We start from the raw sequence: 15,946 nt of genomic DNA, 5'->3' as shown, positions 1-15,946 counted from the left end.
CTTTTCCACTGCTCCCGCTGAACCCAAGGGCTTTAAGGAGGCCAGTGGTGCCTAACTCGACCGCTGGGTAGACGTCTTCACATTCTAATAAAACATGCTCCATAGTTTCCCTAGCTTTACCGCAGCAAGCACATGCTTCTTCTTCCTTCTTATATCTCGCTTTATAGGTGCGTGTTCTAAGGCATCCCGATCTCGCTTCAAAAAGTAATGAGCTTCCCTTTGAGTTATCATAAATTGTTTCTTTCCTGATTTCGTTTTTTCCTCTCAAGTAGTTACTCATGGCAGGTTTATTTTCCATTGCCGCCACACATGAGATTATTTCAGCCTCTCTGACTTTCTGCTTGACCTTCTTTGTTGCTGTGTTGCCCACCCTACAGGCCGCATACTTGCTGATAAGCTTCCTAGTTCTTTTCCTCCACTGTGAATCAATGTTTTTCCTGTACACCTGAACACTCTCCCAGCCCATTTACTTTCTTCCATATTCCTCAGGCATTCTTCATACTCAATTTTACTGCGAGCTTCCCTCACTTCAAAACTAGTCCAGCCCATATCACCCTGCACAGCTTAATTTGTAGTCTTCCCTTGAGCGCCCAATGCGAGGCGTCCCACTGACCTTTGGTTTCCATTGAGTCCTGATTTTACCCCTGATTTCAAGCATACAACCACATTTCCAAAAGCAAGTCCTGGGACCATTACACCTTTCCACATACTGTGGAGCACCTTGTACCTATTGCATCCCCATAGCACTCTGTGCTTCATTTTTCGCAGGGGGGTGTTGAAGGCTCGTTCAACGCTGCGCAGTCACGGTAGGGAGAGCGGTTGGATGGAGCCGCGCCGCCGGGTTTCCCCGCCACCACAAGGGGAAGCCAACTTTTGGGGGCATTTTTCCGCAGCTTGACATTCGATATATCGGAGGAGGAGGAGGAATAAACTTTTATTGCAGAACCAGCACTTTATGATGGCCGGGCCTACGCCTCCCACGAAGGGACGTCGAGGGCTTGCCTCGCCGCCGCCTCGCGGGCGTGCTGGGTCGCCCAGGTTTGGTCGTCGAGGGTGGAGCTCCGCAGAGCCTCATGCAACCTCGACGAGAGAGTCGTGGTGTTAGTCTGTGCGTACTGTGCTGGGCACTCCCATAGCATATGCGAAAGCGTAGCCGGGTGAATTCCACAGCACCGGCAGTTGGGGGTAGTGTAGACGTCCGGAAATATAAGGTGGAGGCGGGCGGGTGAAGGGTATGTGTTTGTTTGTAGTAGACGCAGGGTGGTAGCCTGCGCCCGGCTGAACTTTGGGTGAGGCGGGGGGAAGATTCGGCGACTCAGGTAAAAGGCCTTAACAAGATCGTTATAAGTTGTCAGACTGTCCCTGGTGTCCAACTCATCTCCAGTGACTCCGGCGCGGTTGACTAGGCCTCGCGCAATGGAGTGGGTGACCTCGTTGAGATTGGGGAGGTGTGGGTGGACAGGGCCCGCATGGGCCGGGATCCATGTTAGGGAGATGATGCTGTCTTTAGAATGTGGTGCCTGGCAGAGGATGCGAAGAGCTTGGGGACAAATACGCCCTTTGCTGAAGTTAATAACGGCTGAGCGAGAGTCACACACTATGGTGTGACAGGTGGGATCTAAAGTGGCCAGGGCGATGGCCACTTCTTCAGCCGTCTCTGCAGTGGGGGTAGTGACGCTGCAGGCATGGTGTAGGGCTCCATCACGTGTGGCAACGGCCACAAATCGTGTGCCATGGGAGTATCGGGCTGCATCAACAAATGTGACGCCAGGTACGTTGGCAAGGGCTTTTATGATAGCTCCGGCCCGAGCTTGGCGCCGGGCCCTGTTATATTCAGGGTGCATATTCCTAGGGATAGGGTCTATGTAGATCCAGCTACGGATGTCGGTCGGGATCGGTTGTTTGGGGCCCTGTTGCTGATGGTAGGTGAAGCCAAGCGTGGACAGAATAAAGCGCCCCGTTTCAGTATGGGTGAGCCGTTCAAGCTGAGAGCGTTGTTCAAGCAGTGACTCCCGATATATCGGGAGTCACTGCTTTTTTTGTTCGGTGTAAGCAGAATTTTTGCTATATATACTCATTGTAACTATACCTTGTCCAGAAATTGTTCGATATATAGGATAATTCGATGTAAACGGGTTCAACATAGTTGGGTTTGACTGTACTGCTTTGCCACCACACACTATCAATGCCACTGATTCTCTGTGCTCTGTGCACTCCACACGCTGCACCTTAGTTGAGGGTTGTGTACTATAGCACCAGAATGAAATACGAACAACTAAGTGTGCGATTTGCAGCATGTGGAAGAGAAAGATGCTTTAGTACCTTCGTCACTGTCTAATTGCTGCCAGAATAACAGCTGTACTTGGCAGTCAAGGGTTTTTTAGTGTGTAGGGGGCCATATTTTATCACGACCTATTACATTCTTTATTCTTTTCACTCATATGAAGCCATGCCATCATCATTTCCACGGTCAGCTGCTTGACGAGGGGAGCGATAAGAATAGAAAATGAAATGGGTTCTTACAAAATACTATCTCTGCTCTCGTGTTCTTAGTGATCACTCAGTTTATGAGTGCTTTGTGAGCTTGCTGGTAGAGTGCTACAAGCTCTGTGCTACGATAACATCTCCAATACCACTGGCAGTAAAAATCGACAGCTGCATTAGAGAAAACAATCATCTTGCTGAATAAAATACAGCAAAAAAAAAATCTTTGCAGATATTTGGTGTCACACTGCAGACTTCTTGCATTGGCCTTGGCTTTCTCGGTGGTAAATCACTGCAACACCCCTGCCCTTAGGGATCATCGAGAGAGTAATGTTTGTTGTGACGGTGGGCAACGGTTATATCAAAGTAACTTCAGCTACCCCTTCATTTTTGTTGTAACAAGGTTTTACTGTAGTTCCTACTTTTGCTCGTTTTTTTTTTCTGCCTATATAGATCTGAGTTGATTAGAACATTTTAATATTCTAATAATTGGGTCATTTCTTCTACACTTGCATTATTATTTCTTTTTGTTACTACTACAGGACCATTGTAAGGGGACTAAATGTCCATCTTTTTCTTTTCATTGCAATAAAAAGAAATGCAGAAACCATGGAAAATTATTATCAAAGTAAGCCTTATGTGCACTGTAGACATCAAATGGACACACTAGTGATACCTTTAAAGTATACTGCGGATGTCAATAATAGTGTTTGATTATGGCAGTGGAAGTTATTGAGATATTTTGGTATCTAGCATGACAGTCTGATGATAGCACGAAAAAGATGACTTTGTGACGACAATGAAATGACGGCGATGAAGATGATGATGGCATGATAACAACAGCAGCATTACCAAGACGGCATGATGACAACGGAATCTCAACAGCGTGACAAAAACAGCATAACAGTGGCAGCATGATGACAGCGGAATGATGACAGCGAAATAACAATGGCATGACGACATGGTGACGACAATGGCATGACAATCGCTGCGCACCTGTGCTTCCTTCTCTGCTCATTTGCTCCATTGGGACCAGATACTCCTCCAACCATTCACTTTAAACTCATGCAGATCCCACACACTGTGGTCTGAGCGAAACTGAGTAGCTGGCAAGATGAAACGGTGCATCTCGAGAAGAAAAACGCAGCACAGCCAGACATCCAACCACAGCACCTAAACCTTCAGACACCATAAAGCTCTCGTGTGACATATCAGACTGACCGCTAATAAAGAAGAAGAAAGGGGAAGAGAACACAAAACAATAACACGGAAAGTAACTTTCAACTGATTTTTTCACGACAACACATAGGAATATATAGACAAATATGACATGCGCAGAACTCGGCGACAAGACCACTCATCAGCCTAGCAAGGCAACCACTTATAAAAAAGTATCTATCTCCAATTGAAGCAGCCTAATGGAGACTTACACAGTCTTGGCCCTTCTTTCTTATATGATATGCCTCCATCAGTTTGCATGCAGTCTGGTCCTGGCTTCTCCCCAGAATCTTTATCGCCTTTAAACTTGGTTTACAGGGGCAGGCATTGCCATGCACAGGCAAGTGTGCCCATTCGTCTTTATTTAACTTTTGTTCATGTTCTGTGGCTCGATCATTCAGTTGAAAGTTATGCCTGTGTCATCGCTTTGTGTTCTCTTCCCCTGTCTTCGTCTTTATTAGCGGTAAATATGATATGCAGTAAACACCAACTAGGCCAAACTCAAGTTCTTCTCGCATGACAGCACATGTGTCTCAAAAAGTTGGTTGTCATTCAGTGATGAACGGGACTCAAACTCGGTCGGATAGCTTGCATGCTGCACTTTTTCTCAGCAAGATACTTTGCCAGCACCCAACATTCACGGTAGCCAAAGAAAGCCATTTACCTTGAAAGTAATTTCCTGAATAATGTAACTACATAGCAGGCTGTCATTAGGGGCAGGGTTTGTTTCTGATGTAATGCACTGCTGATAACTCACAGAATGACTTTAATATTTTTTTATATGTGGCTGTGGTCGCCAATACTGGTGCATCGATAGAACTTATATACATTGTAACAGGGAGCACTGCACCTAGTTGAAGGCAGCCACAGTTATTTAGGCACTACTAGGGACATGTGTCCATCCATGCTGGTTGCACATAGTGAAATTAAGTTTTTTACTGCTAAGCTGCATCTGCCGGCTGCTGTACGCTATCATAACCTAAGAAAGCAGTACATTTTATGTTTAGATTGTCTTGAAAACAATCGAATATTGTGCACATCTTTATTTTATACATAGCAGTGGTTCTACCAGCTGTCATGTGGGTGTTACTGCTTCACATGCTGCTACATGTGCAGCAGTTCTTTGGCAAGCTGATCAACGAGGTCACAGTTAGAATCAGTACGTATATGTAATTACATGGCTACCTATAACTGGCATTCATGTTATTACTGTGCTAAGAAAAGTGGGGCAAGGGAGATGTGCTTCCTGCCTTGTCCCCATTTTTCTTTGTGCATGAATAACATGAATTCGTATCAACTCACCCAACTTTCGGTCCTCCTATAACTGGCAGTGTGAGCTATTGCAGGCAGTTCATGTAAAGCATTGTCTTCACTGAGTATTTCATATGCACAACAAATTTAATGCTGCATATTCACTTGTCTAAAGCAAGTACCACATCACATGCTAGTTTCAGTTTTTGTTACCTTGGTGTTTTGCACTGTCAGGACACAACAGTTGTCAGGACACAATAGTTGTTACATGAGTATCTAGGGCTGCTTGTTCGCTCACCTAGTTGCAGTCAGTGAGACGTGGCAGTCCATATTGTGAACGTTTTTATTGAGGGGATGTGGCAGATGTTCTGGCTAGTTACGTGTGTAAAAAATTGGCAGTGGTTTAGCTCAGCTATACCAGTATATACGTAGCATAAAGGTACGGTTATGCTTGGTTAATCTCTTGCTTTGCTTGCTAACCTTAGCTTATCCGTCTATGGCCTTGTTTGGCCTTGTAATCAGACGGACAGCATTGCAACGATGAACACATGGTAACTTTATTAAATCACATCTCGCTCAATCATTCAATGTCTGGTTGTTTCTCTATGGCCATAAAGACAGTCGATGGTCAGAGTAGTAACATGCGGCTCGCTCGTTCTTTTGACGCTCGACAGCCAACTGCCAAGTGACAACCTCGAAGTCTGAAGAATTTAGACTTTCCAGTATTTTGCGCCAACTGGCAGCAGCTCGACTCTCCTTTACCTCCATGTCGAGCGCGCTGCATCAACCGTCTCTCCCCCGCATTTATACGCACGGTGCACCCTCCTTGTGCATGCACAGTGCCGTGCGGCGCCGCAATCGTAAATGCAGCAGCGGGCGCACACGGCGCCGGCGCGTCTGCAGAGACTGCAACGTCACACCTCTGGAATGCGCCACAGTCGGCGGCGGCGGCGGCGAGAATGACGTAGCTGCGCCTCTCGTGAAGTCACACGGCTCTCGCGCATGCGCAGTATGGCAGGTGCAGAAGCACGCGAAGCTCGGCTCCGGCCCGCGTAGTGTAGCTTTACGCTACAAAAGATGTCCGTGTGATGTGCAAAGCAGCTACACTGCAGAGTGACTTTTCTTGGTGGCTAGCTCGTGACCATGACTAAAAGGAGAGAAAAAGCTCTGTTGGTCACATCTGTTGGCCAAGTGGCACACATTCTTTATAAAAATTACAGTGACATTGGAGGTACATACTACAGCTAGACTTAGGTTTTCCTGTATTTGAAGAGTGCACGCTTGCCTGAAAGAAATTGTTGATATTGTAAGCTGCAGAAATTTCTTCTTGCTTTCTTCAAAGGGAATGGCAAATGCATCGCACATTTCAGACTGCTTTGACACTGCACCGTCCTGATGTGGTGGCTTTTTTAGGTGAGGCTTTTAACATTACCTAAGCGTTACTTTTTAGTGAATGTTGACATTAAAGGGGCTCTGCAACATTTCTTGCCAATGTTGCTGTTTCCTTACTTTCGCTCTGCCATCCCTTTCCTTTCACTTTGGCAAATGCAGCTGTTGAGCCTGGTACAACATATGCGATGCGAAGAGTGCTTAGCCGGTCATATGCAACCATGCTACATCTGCTCTTTCTTTCTTTTTTTGTTTGCCAGTCGTCCAGTGAAGGTGTGCTATGTTCAACCATTCGAGTAACCCTGCCTCTGGTGGCTTTCGTAATCAGTGACAGAATATGCAACTTTCTCATTGCCACAGATAAGACAAGAGATAACAAACTGAAATTTGGGAATGAGCAAACATAGCTGTTTAAGAGCTCCCTCAATGGTCAGTGGAAAAAGAGGGCATTATTGTAATAGAAGGAACAATTAACTGATGTGTTTGTTTATGGAGATTTGTGGAAGTCCTTTATGGCCACATTATCAAAGTGCTGCAGTGGTGTTGTGACAAATGCACATTGTTTACACTAGCCTGGACTTCCATAATATTACTGGCTTTTAATATCGGCTAATGTCAGGACCACTCACAAAGATGAGATCTTTGCCAAATATATGTTCTTTGCAGTTACTTGGAAACGTTTTTCACTTTTAAATTACATTTCTTCTGAGCTTATGAGCTGAACCCAGAAGCAATATTTTCTGCAATTCTTGATTTATAATTCAGCACGCCTTTTCTGGTTAATTTTCTTTAATCATGAACTGGTAACTTTGAGAGCTGCCTGCAAATTTAGGAACAAGAAGCCAGATGAAGCTAATTGTTCGTATGGAAACTCAGAAACAAGTGGCATCAATGTTTTGGCTAAAAGCTCTCTTGTAAGAAGTTGCACATTGGAGGCAAACTTGCTATAGTGGAGCACCCAGTGTTGTCTGCTCCAAGCATGTAATCTTTTCTTCCATAGAGCCTGCATACAGTATTGCTTATCGACTCTTTCATTGTTAAAATTGATGACTCCTTCAGAACTGATAAAAGGGACATTTATGGCCTTCCTTAGTAATGGAAAACATCTTAAACAGAAGTGCCACCTTATTTAAAATATTTCCTTAACATTTCTTTGCATCTCCATAATAAATTTTCCAATTCCACGCAGAGTTTCATGCAAATTCACTAATCCTTGAACTTGCCCAATTTGACAGACAGATTGAGTTGGCAGGTGCAGTGCACCTGCCAACTCTGTGCACCTATGCATGTGCCAACTCTATGCACCTGCCAATGCACTTTCCAGATCTATGCAGACTGGGGTGTAAAAAATTTGTGAAGTCTCCAAACAGTACAGTCCTTGTTTACAGCAGCACTCTACGCAACTGTATTCTGGTGCCACTGTTAGTTACTGTAGCTGTTATGCAGTGGAATTATGCTCATGTGCACTACAATTACGTTGCTGTGTAAGGCAGTCCATTAATTGTCATGAAACCTTTTCAGCTGAAATATAGGGCTAGTCTGCATTTTTTTACCCAAACTGTTCAAAAACTAAGACATAGACTGCTTGCAAGACTCACTTCAGGGAATCGTGCAGCCAAATTAGAATTTTACTAGAGGGAACAACTTGTGAGTTTTATCTTACTTGCACACCATTTTGTCCATCTTTGATTTATTTCTCCTTGAAGGCCTGAAGGCATTACATAAGGTGTAATAAACAATAATAATATTGTATATTACATAAGGTGTAATATACAACAATAATATTGTACAATAATGTACACGGTGTACTATACAATTCAACAAAAGCTCAAAAGAGAAGAAAAAAAAATGCAGTACAGAAGGTAAGCAGTCCAAGAGCAATGACAATATTACAAAGTGGGACGTAAAAGAGCATTCTAAAACAGCATAGGAGGAGTTTATTCAGTTAGTTTGCCACATGTGACTGTTTAGTATATTGCGGAAAGTTTGTTGGTTACTGCACGTGACTATATTATCGGGTAGGTTGTTCCATAGTGTTCTACAATTGGGAAAGAATGAGTTATTCATAGCAGAACTTTGGCTTTTTACAGATCAAACACTTATGAAAAAAAAAAATTTTTCTTTTTTCGATCTTGTGCAGGGTGTGACTTCATTTATATATAATGAATTTCGAGGGTTATTTCAATGGTTGAATGGCCACGGTACCATTTTCTTGAAATGTGGGCAAGTTGCTTGGTTGCAGAATTTAGTGAGATGGTGTTTCTATTGTTTGTTTCTTTAATGATAAAAAGCTGTCTTTGTAGAGCAACTCAAATTTATGGTTTTCCTCGACTTCCTTGTTGCAACACTTCTGGTGTTCTGCTGTGTTAGATTGATGTGTGTGCTTCTCATGTAACCAGGGACATTATACAGCCATGCCTCAGAGTTGGGGAGTTGGATGATGGTTTCGGGGCATCAGATGGTCATAACACTCTGGGAGCGTGCGCAATCAGCAAAGGTGGCTAGTTCCATTGTGGCTGATGGGGCAATTTGAATAGTGTGCACCTAGGTATGATAGACAGACATTGTTCAAGAGCAATTTGTGCAACTGAAAATAGATAGTGCCACGAGTCTGCTTTGCACTTCCGTCCATGAGTGCCACTGGCTGATTGCACAATACACTAGATTAATAAATTATGGCAGGTTGGAAAAACAAAATTGCTTTGTCACTGGTTGTAGAAACAATGATGGAGTTATCAAGGCATGGTGTCTATTGGACCTCTACTGCATCAAGACAGCCATCTCTGTATCCACCAAATAAAAGGGATGAACCTGGTCTAGCAGTATGGCATGGAAAACAAGCAGAAAAAGGGTTTTGACCATGTCATATATATTGAGCCGTGTCATGAGCTGTTAATATTTCTGTTAATTCATTCAGAAATGGTCCAGTGATCTGAGGAATGCTGTGGCATCACTTTTCACAACTTGTGCATTCATTTGCACTATGATTGTGGACATAATATTTCTGTGACATATCTATGTTGAGGAAGGAATAAACTAATAGTTTTTACTACACATATCTCTTCGCTGCAAAAATTTTAAATGTGAAAATTTGCGTCGCTGGCGAGGCCAGTCGATGGCACTGAGAAGCTCACATGTTTATAGCTGGCCTTCAGTACCGTTTCAGTTTGAGGCTGGAAATTTTCGTCTGTAAAAAAAAAAGGGAGGGGGGGTTAAAAATTGGGCAAAATAAAAGAAAGAGCTTGGTGGCACAACCCATCGTCTCATTTCAAAGGGATGCCATAGCATCCATCCATCCATCCAGTGATGATATTTCTGTGCTTTTATTTTTTGCAAGGGGCCCTGCCTAGTTGCCGTGTTTAGAAAAATCTGCCCATTAGCCATCATTTTATTGTGATAGCAATTATATGAGCACTCCAGGCTCATTTCTGTCGTCGGCTTTGGCGTCGCTGTGATGTTCTGTATAACGTCCAAGTGCAGTAACATTGTGGCCATGTGCCGTATGCTGTATGTGTGAGTGAAAGCATGTGAGGGTGTGCCGACAATAGTGGTTTGACCTTGCGTGCGCAAGGGAGGAAGGCGGGGAGAAAGCACGCCGTCTTCCATTGTGTGCAAAGCATTGGGAGCGGGGCGTTGTTCTACATTGCAGTGCCTGTGTATGGCGCAGCCTTGCAGGCCCTGTCTTGAAAGCTATCTGCGATGATAACAGTGTTCGCTGAGTGCTGATAGCTTTGTGTGCGCTGTGTTCTTGCTGCTTAGTTCGTGTTGAAGTGAGATGCAGCATGAAAGTCAATTCGCTCGCTGCTGTTACCACGCTTCCTCATGCCAACATTTTGACAGCGAGTGTCCATGGTGATCAAGTGAGATGTGTTCATGTTTGCTTGTGCACGCATGGCACCATGCTTGTTAATTTTTTTAGTTAGTAAGCAAACATTTGCAAGTTTATACGGCCAATAAAACTACTATCCTTACTTCATATAGCTGTCTCATAATTTGCTATCGCAATCAATGCTTTACCTTTCGGGCGTTACTGTGACTTCTTTAGTCATGCATTAAGAGTAAGAAAGAAAGGTGGTGGGGGTGTTGAAAAGCTGAAACAAAGCACCAGTAGTATTCCGAGCTAAATTGTATGTTCTCAGCTGCATTATTCTGAATAATATTTGGCTTAGAATAATATTTAGGCTTAACTGTACAAGTTTATTTATCCTGTCCAATAATTGTTACAAGGCTCCTTTAATTGGGACTAGGGATGAGCTGAGAATATAGGAGCTATGTTCATATAAGTCACCATGAGAAGTATATTGTGTCTGTTATAGTGGTTAAAAACTGCTTGAAAATAGAATTACTGACATGGTTTTGATTAAAACTTGAAAAAGAATTGAGAAAATTTTGGCCGATAATACAAAGTAATTGAGGGCTGCCCACACGGTCCTTCTTTATTTCTCTATGCTCAAACAGCACACTACCCCAGATGAACAGAAAGAAAGCTTTCTAATTGAACTCGATTCACTAAACCTTTTAATATAATGAATAACAAAAGTTTATTATATTAGCAGTAACTGGCACTCTTATTGTGTTGCTATTAACATGGCCAACTAAGTACAGCGCAAAGCCAAGTTGCAAAATGTCACAAAATAAAATGCTTGGTGCCATCTTTTTGTCAAGAGATTAACAAAGTGAAAGCAAACTTACATATTTAACTTGTGAGCTGTTCACTGTGTTGGCATTTCCATAATGACTAATACTCATTAGCTTTCACTGAGGAAAAATGCCATAATAAAGAATGACACTGAATTATTTTTATGTTGTGTCAGCTGTGCTTAAGTTTACCTACATGCTTTATCAGAATGGAAAATGCTGTTGACTCCAGGGAATTATTCAGTGGCTTCTAGAAAAAGTATTGACACATTGTTTTGAACTGTCTGAATCTGAAAGATGCTTCCTTTGTGCTGACAAACGGTGATGCACATCCTGTGGGAATGATAGTAAAAACTCACCTGTTTTGTTTTTTTATGCCCTGAACTGGTGCTGTTGTGTAAGAATCCATATAAAGGTTTTACTTACTTGCACAGGGAAAACTCAAGCTGTAAGATTATTCATTCTGGTTGCACATGATTTTTTACTGTGCTCACATAACCTTACCTACAAAGAATAGTTTGCTCAACTTAAATTATAACTGAAGTAATGGCTGGCCATACCTAACTGCAGACTTGTGCTAATGCTACTGTTACAGGGGATGTCTTTGACGAAGGTCAGTGGAGCAATGATGAAGAGTTTAAGGTGTACATGAAGCGCTTCTGGGATCTTTTTTATGTGCCTTCTCATGTGAAAGTCCTTGTTACTGTTGGGAACCATGATGTTGGTTTCCATTACAGGTAAGTAGCTACATAAAGTAGCAGGGTGTTCATTGCTTGCCTTTGTATAATTGTACGGTTTTCTCTTTCAGGATGCATGAATATTTCGTAGATCGTTTTGAAGAAAACTTTAACACTTCAGCGGTGCAGTTGACTGCAATAAGGGGCAACTTATTTGTCACTGTCAACAGCATGGCATTGTATGGTGACAGCTGCAACTTCTGTGCCCGTGCTAGAATGGAGCTGAGAAGAATAAGGCATAAGCTGCGGTGTTCTGAGAGAAAGGTTGGTGATTGTTCATAGCTCTGTTGTTGTCGTGTGGCAGTGATAAAATTTTGCACCATGAACACTTTCTGATTGTGAGAGAGCTCCGTAAATTACTGCTTCGTATTTTAGTAATTTATTGAACCCTTTATAGTTGTGAGAGAGCTCTGTAAATTACTGCTTCATGTTTTAATAATCTCTTGAGTGGGATAGACTTTAAAGAGCTCCTAAACTCTGGTGCAAGTTTTGTAAAGTAATTACCAGCCAGTAAAGCACCTGCTATAGGCATAATAATGCTCCTCCACAAAGTGTGTAAGGGTTATAGTCAACAAGAATGTTGGTGGCCTCTCCTGGCTGCGTTGTGAAAGACTGTTTCCAATTTGTGTTGGCAGGCTGCCTACAGATAACACTCTTTATTTTGATGGAAAAAACATATATACATATTACAAGGTTTAAACCTAGATAAATGAACCTGAACTTGGTTTCTAAATTTTCTTTTCTCTTCACGCAATTAAAAATAAAATTGAATGTGCACTGCTGCCGCACATGCACAAATTGTAGTTAATAAAGAATGTGTCAGGTATTGAGAACATGGTAGTAATGTCACCAATTTATTTATTTATTTATTATACCTCAAAGGCCCCAGAGATGGGGTATTACATGAGGGATGGGCTTAGTTTAACAAAACAGTGATTCGAGAGCAGCCTCGAAGCGATGTGCGTCGGAGTGGGGTGTGACGTCGGCAGACAGGCCATTCCAGTCCCTTGCGGTTTTCACAAAATATGATCGTAGATGGGAGGTAGTCAGCGCCAGGCGAGGATACACGGCTTTACTGTGGTTAATGCGGCTGGGCTGACGATGAGCTGGTAGTATAGCTGAAATCTGGAGTGGTGAATGATAGAATTTGTGAAAAAGACAGTCTAGAAATAAGACGTCGTGATTGTAGATTAGTAGTAAGACCGGCATGGGTTTTTAGTTCAGGCACGCTTGCATGGTAAGAATATTCAGAGTAGATAAACCGGGCTGCACGGTTTTGAACTGATTCTAGTGTATTAGATAGGTTATGTTGATGAGGATCCCAGACAGAGCATGCATATTCGAACTTAGAGCGGACATATGTAACATAAGCTAATAATTTTACTGATGGGGGAGCAAGTCTTCGGTTCCGGTGGAGAAAACCGAGGGTTCGATTCACGGCATTGGCTAAGTTAATGCCACGAAGTGAAAGCTAAGTGAAAGTGAAAAGGTAAGTGAAAGGTTACGCCGAGGTATTTATATGAGTCAACGGATGAGATTTCAGAGCCGTATATGGTGTATTTCCCTGATTGGTGATGCTGTCTGCGATGGAAAGAAACTAGTGAAGTTTTTTGAGTATTTAAAGACATCAACCATTTATTACACCATAATTCAATGCATTTTAGGTCATGTTGAAGCAAATTCATGTCTGAAGTGCTAGTTATGCATTGATAAACTACACAATCATCTGCGAACAATCGAATATTAGAAGACATCTCAGTAGGAAGGTCATTAATGTAAATTAGAAAGAGTAGTGGTCCGAGAACTGAGCCTTGTGGTACACCTGAAAGTACAGAAGATTGTTTAGATGACTGCGTGTTAGCAAGTAGAAACTGCTGCCGGTTAGTGAGAAAGCTACGTATCCAGTCTAGTACAAATGGATTAATCTTGAGACGGGAAAGTTTTAGGAGTAGCCGTTGGTGTGGAACTTTGTCAAATGCTTTTTCAAAGTCTTAAGAAAACCACATCTGCAGGTACGTTCGAGTCGAGGTTAGAACTTAGATCATGAAGAAATAAAGCTTGTTGGGTGTCACATGAAAGACGTTTATGGAAGCCATGTTGAGCAGGATGAAATAGACTATTGGATACTAAAAAAGTTTACGATCTGAGAGTAAATAACATGCTCCACTAGTTTGCAACAAACACTGGTGAGTGAAATGGGATGATAACTAGAGCACAACGATGGAGGACCTTTTTTGGGGACTGGAACAATCTTGCCTACTCTCCAGTCTTCTGGCACCACTCCTGATGACAATGATTGCTGAAAAATAGCACATAACATTGCGCTCACATTTGTTTTGGTGTTTTTCAGCATTTTAGCATTTATTTCATCGACACCAGGCAATGATGTAAGTTTTAATGAATCAATTAGTCTCTCAATGCCGTAAGAACAAAAGGTAATATGTTAACAGGTTCAATTGTGAAGACGGAAGAAAAAGTATGGTTAAGTTGTTCAGCAATTTCGCAATCGGGAATACGATGGTTTTGTTCATCAAACAGAGCTAATGGCTGGGAGTTATTTGGGTTAATAACCTTCCAGAATTTTTTAGGGTTATTTCTTAACATAGACGGCAGCGTTTGCAAAAAAGAAGCATGTTTTTCTTTATTAGCTAGAGCTTCGACGTCTATTTCTGCAAGGTAATATTTATTCCGTGTGCTTGTGTTGTTAAATCATTTAGCCAAGCGAAAAGCCTTTTCTTTTTATTGTTTGGATGCTTTAGTATGATATTAAACCATGGGGATGACTGTTTTTCGGTTAGGGTGATAACGGGTACGTATCTGGCAAACACATTGAGCATATTGTTTTTAAAAAGCGGCCAGTTAGTGTCGACAGAACTCATAAAAAAACTGGTGTGGAATGAAGCAGCAAAATGTGCTAGTTCCGAGTTAATTGCCGAGTAATTCCCTTTGTCATACAGTCTGATCACTCTGGTTATCTTTGTAGGTTGTATAAGCTGACAGGAGAACGATGCATGGATTCTGGCCCTTGTGCCAATAAACTCTACAAATCAATCAATCAACGATGCATGGATTATGGAATGTTAGTATATGGATTACCAATGTTAGTATATGCAGCACCTGTTTGTGATGCTCTACTTGAGCTGCCCTAGCTCTATCAACTCGTGGTTAGAATTATGCCTTATGCAAGGTCAATATAAGTATTACAAGCAGTGTGTTGGCATGGAATGAAAACAAAAACAAAAATATTTTTTGACCGGAATGAAAATGTAGCCGAAATGTTATTTATTATTTTGTTTCGGAGTGAAACCGAAATATTTTTTATCAGTTTTTGCCTCAATGGGAAAGTTGGCAATCTGAAACAACCAACGTCAGACAGCGCATAAGCGCGTATCTCAGGGCTCCGCATTAGCGTGTATCTCAGGCAGGGATAGTGTGAGCGATAGGTGGTTGCCCTGCTTCTAAAATTTTTGCATGCAAACAAAAATTATGAACCGTTACGGATCATTTTTTCTTTCGTTCCGCAGCAGAACCGGAAGGGAACGTTTTTTCAGTGGAGTGAAACTAAAACCACAGCAAAAAACATTTTGCTCCAACACCCTGATTACAAGTAATCTAGCGTATGTGTATGTATGCCTGCATGCATGCATGCATGCATGTGTGTGTTGATTCTTTCAAGCATTTTCAGTGTTCCTTAGTGATGAACAGCCTACTTTTCACAGCCTGTCTTGTAGCGCTGGTTAGGCAAATGGGCCCCAATTTAACAATATTATGTTTTCATTTGTAAAGCTTTGTTTTTTTGAAAGTATTGTTAATTGAAAATTTTCTTTTTTGAACAGTTCTAACAACATACCAATGTTCCCATAACAGATGGGTCAGTTGATGTACTGTCAATGAGTGTCTTTAAAGGGGCCCTGAAACCCTTTTCTAACTAATCATAGAATGGCCTCAATATGAAAGGTCGTTGCCTCAGGAATTTCCTGCCACAAAAATTTTTAAATCTCCAAGTAAAAACAGAGCTATCGGTATTTATTGCACCAATGCATGGCGTTCTCACTTCTTTTTCATTGCTCTTTTTTTTTTCTTCTTTTTGACGCAACTTCTAGTTCAGGCATGCACAGCGCTCTCTTAACGCCAAATAGGCTGGAGCTATGTCACTTACAGACACCAGTCAGAGCGTGTGGTTGTCTGAGCATCTTGCCGCAAGAGGGCTTGTCGTGGCACCCCATGAT

At 42.2% G+C, this 15,946-nt stretch overlaps 1 protein-coding gene across 4 annotated transcripts in view; it reads left to right on the top strand.

Annotated features, from left to right (window-relative positions):
• PGAP5 (Per1-like protein PGAP5) overlaps nt 1-15,946 on the top strand; it is a 54,876-nt gene that overhangs the window by 14,261 nt on the left and 24,669 nt on the right. For all 4 annotated transcript variants that reach the window (XM_070530986.1, XM_070530985.1, XM_070530984.1 and 1 more), the window contains exons 4-6: nt 6,296-6,366; nt 11,576-11,717; nt 11,789-11,981. In XM_070530986.1, coding sequence (XP_070387087.1) covers nt 6,296-6,366; nt 11,576-11,717; nt 11,789-11,981 — 406 coding nt within the window. The remainder of the gene's footprint in view (nt 1-6,295; nt 6,367-11,575; nt 11,718-11,788; nt 11,982-15,946) is intronic.

Source organism: Dermacentor albipictus, chromosome 1 (assembly GCF_038994185.2).
Source record: "Dermacentor albipictus isolate Rhodes 1998 colony chromosome 1, USDA_Dalb.pri_finalv2, whole genome shotgun sequence".
NCBI lineage: Eukaryota > Metazoa > Arthropoda > Arachnida > Ixodida > Ixodidae > Dermacentor > Dermacentor albipictus.
Note: the sequence above shows the minus strand (reverse complement) of the source record. Positions and strands in the feature narration are given on the sequence as shown.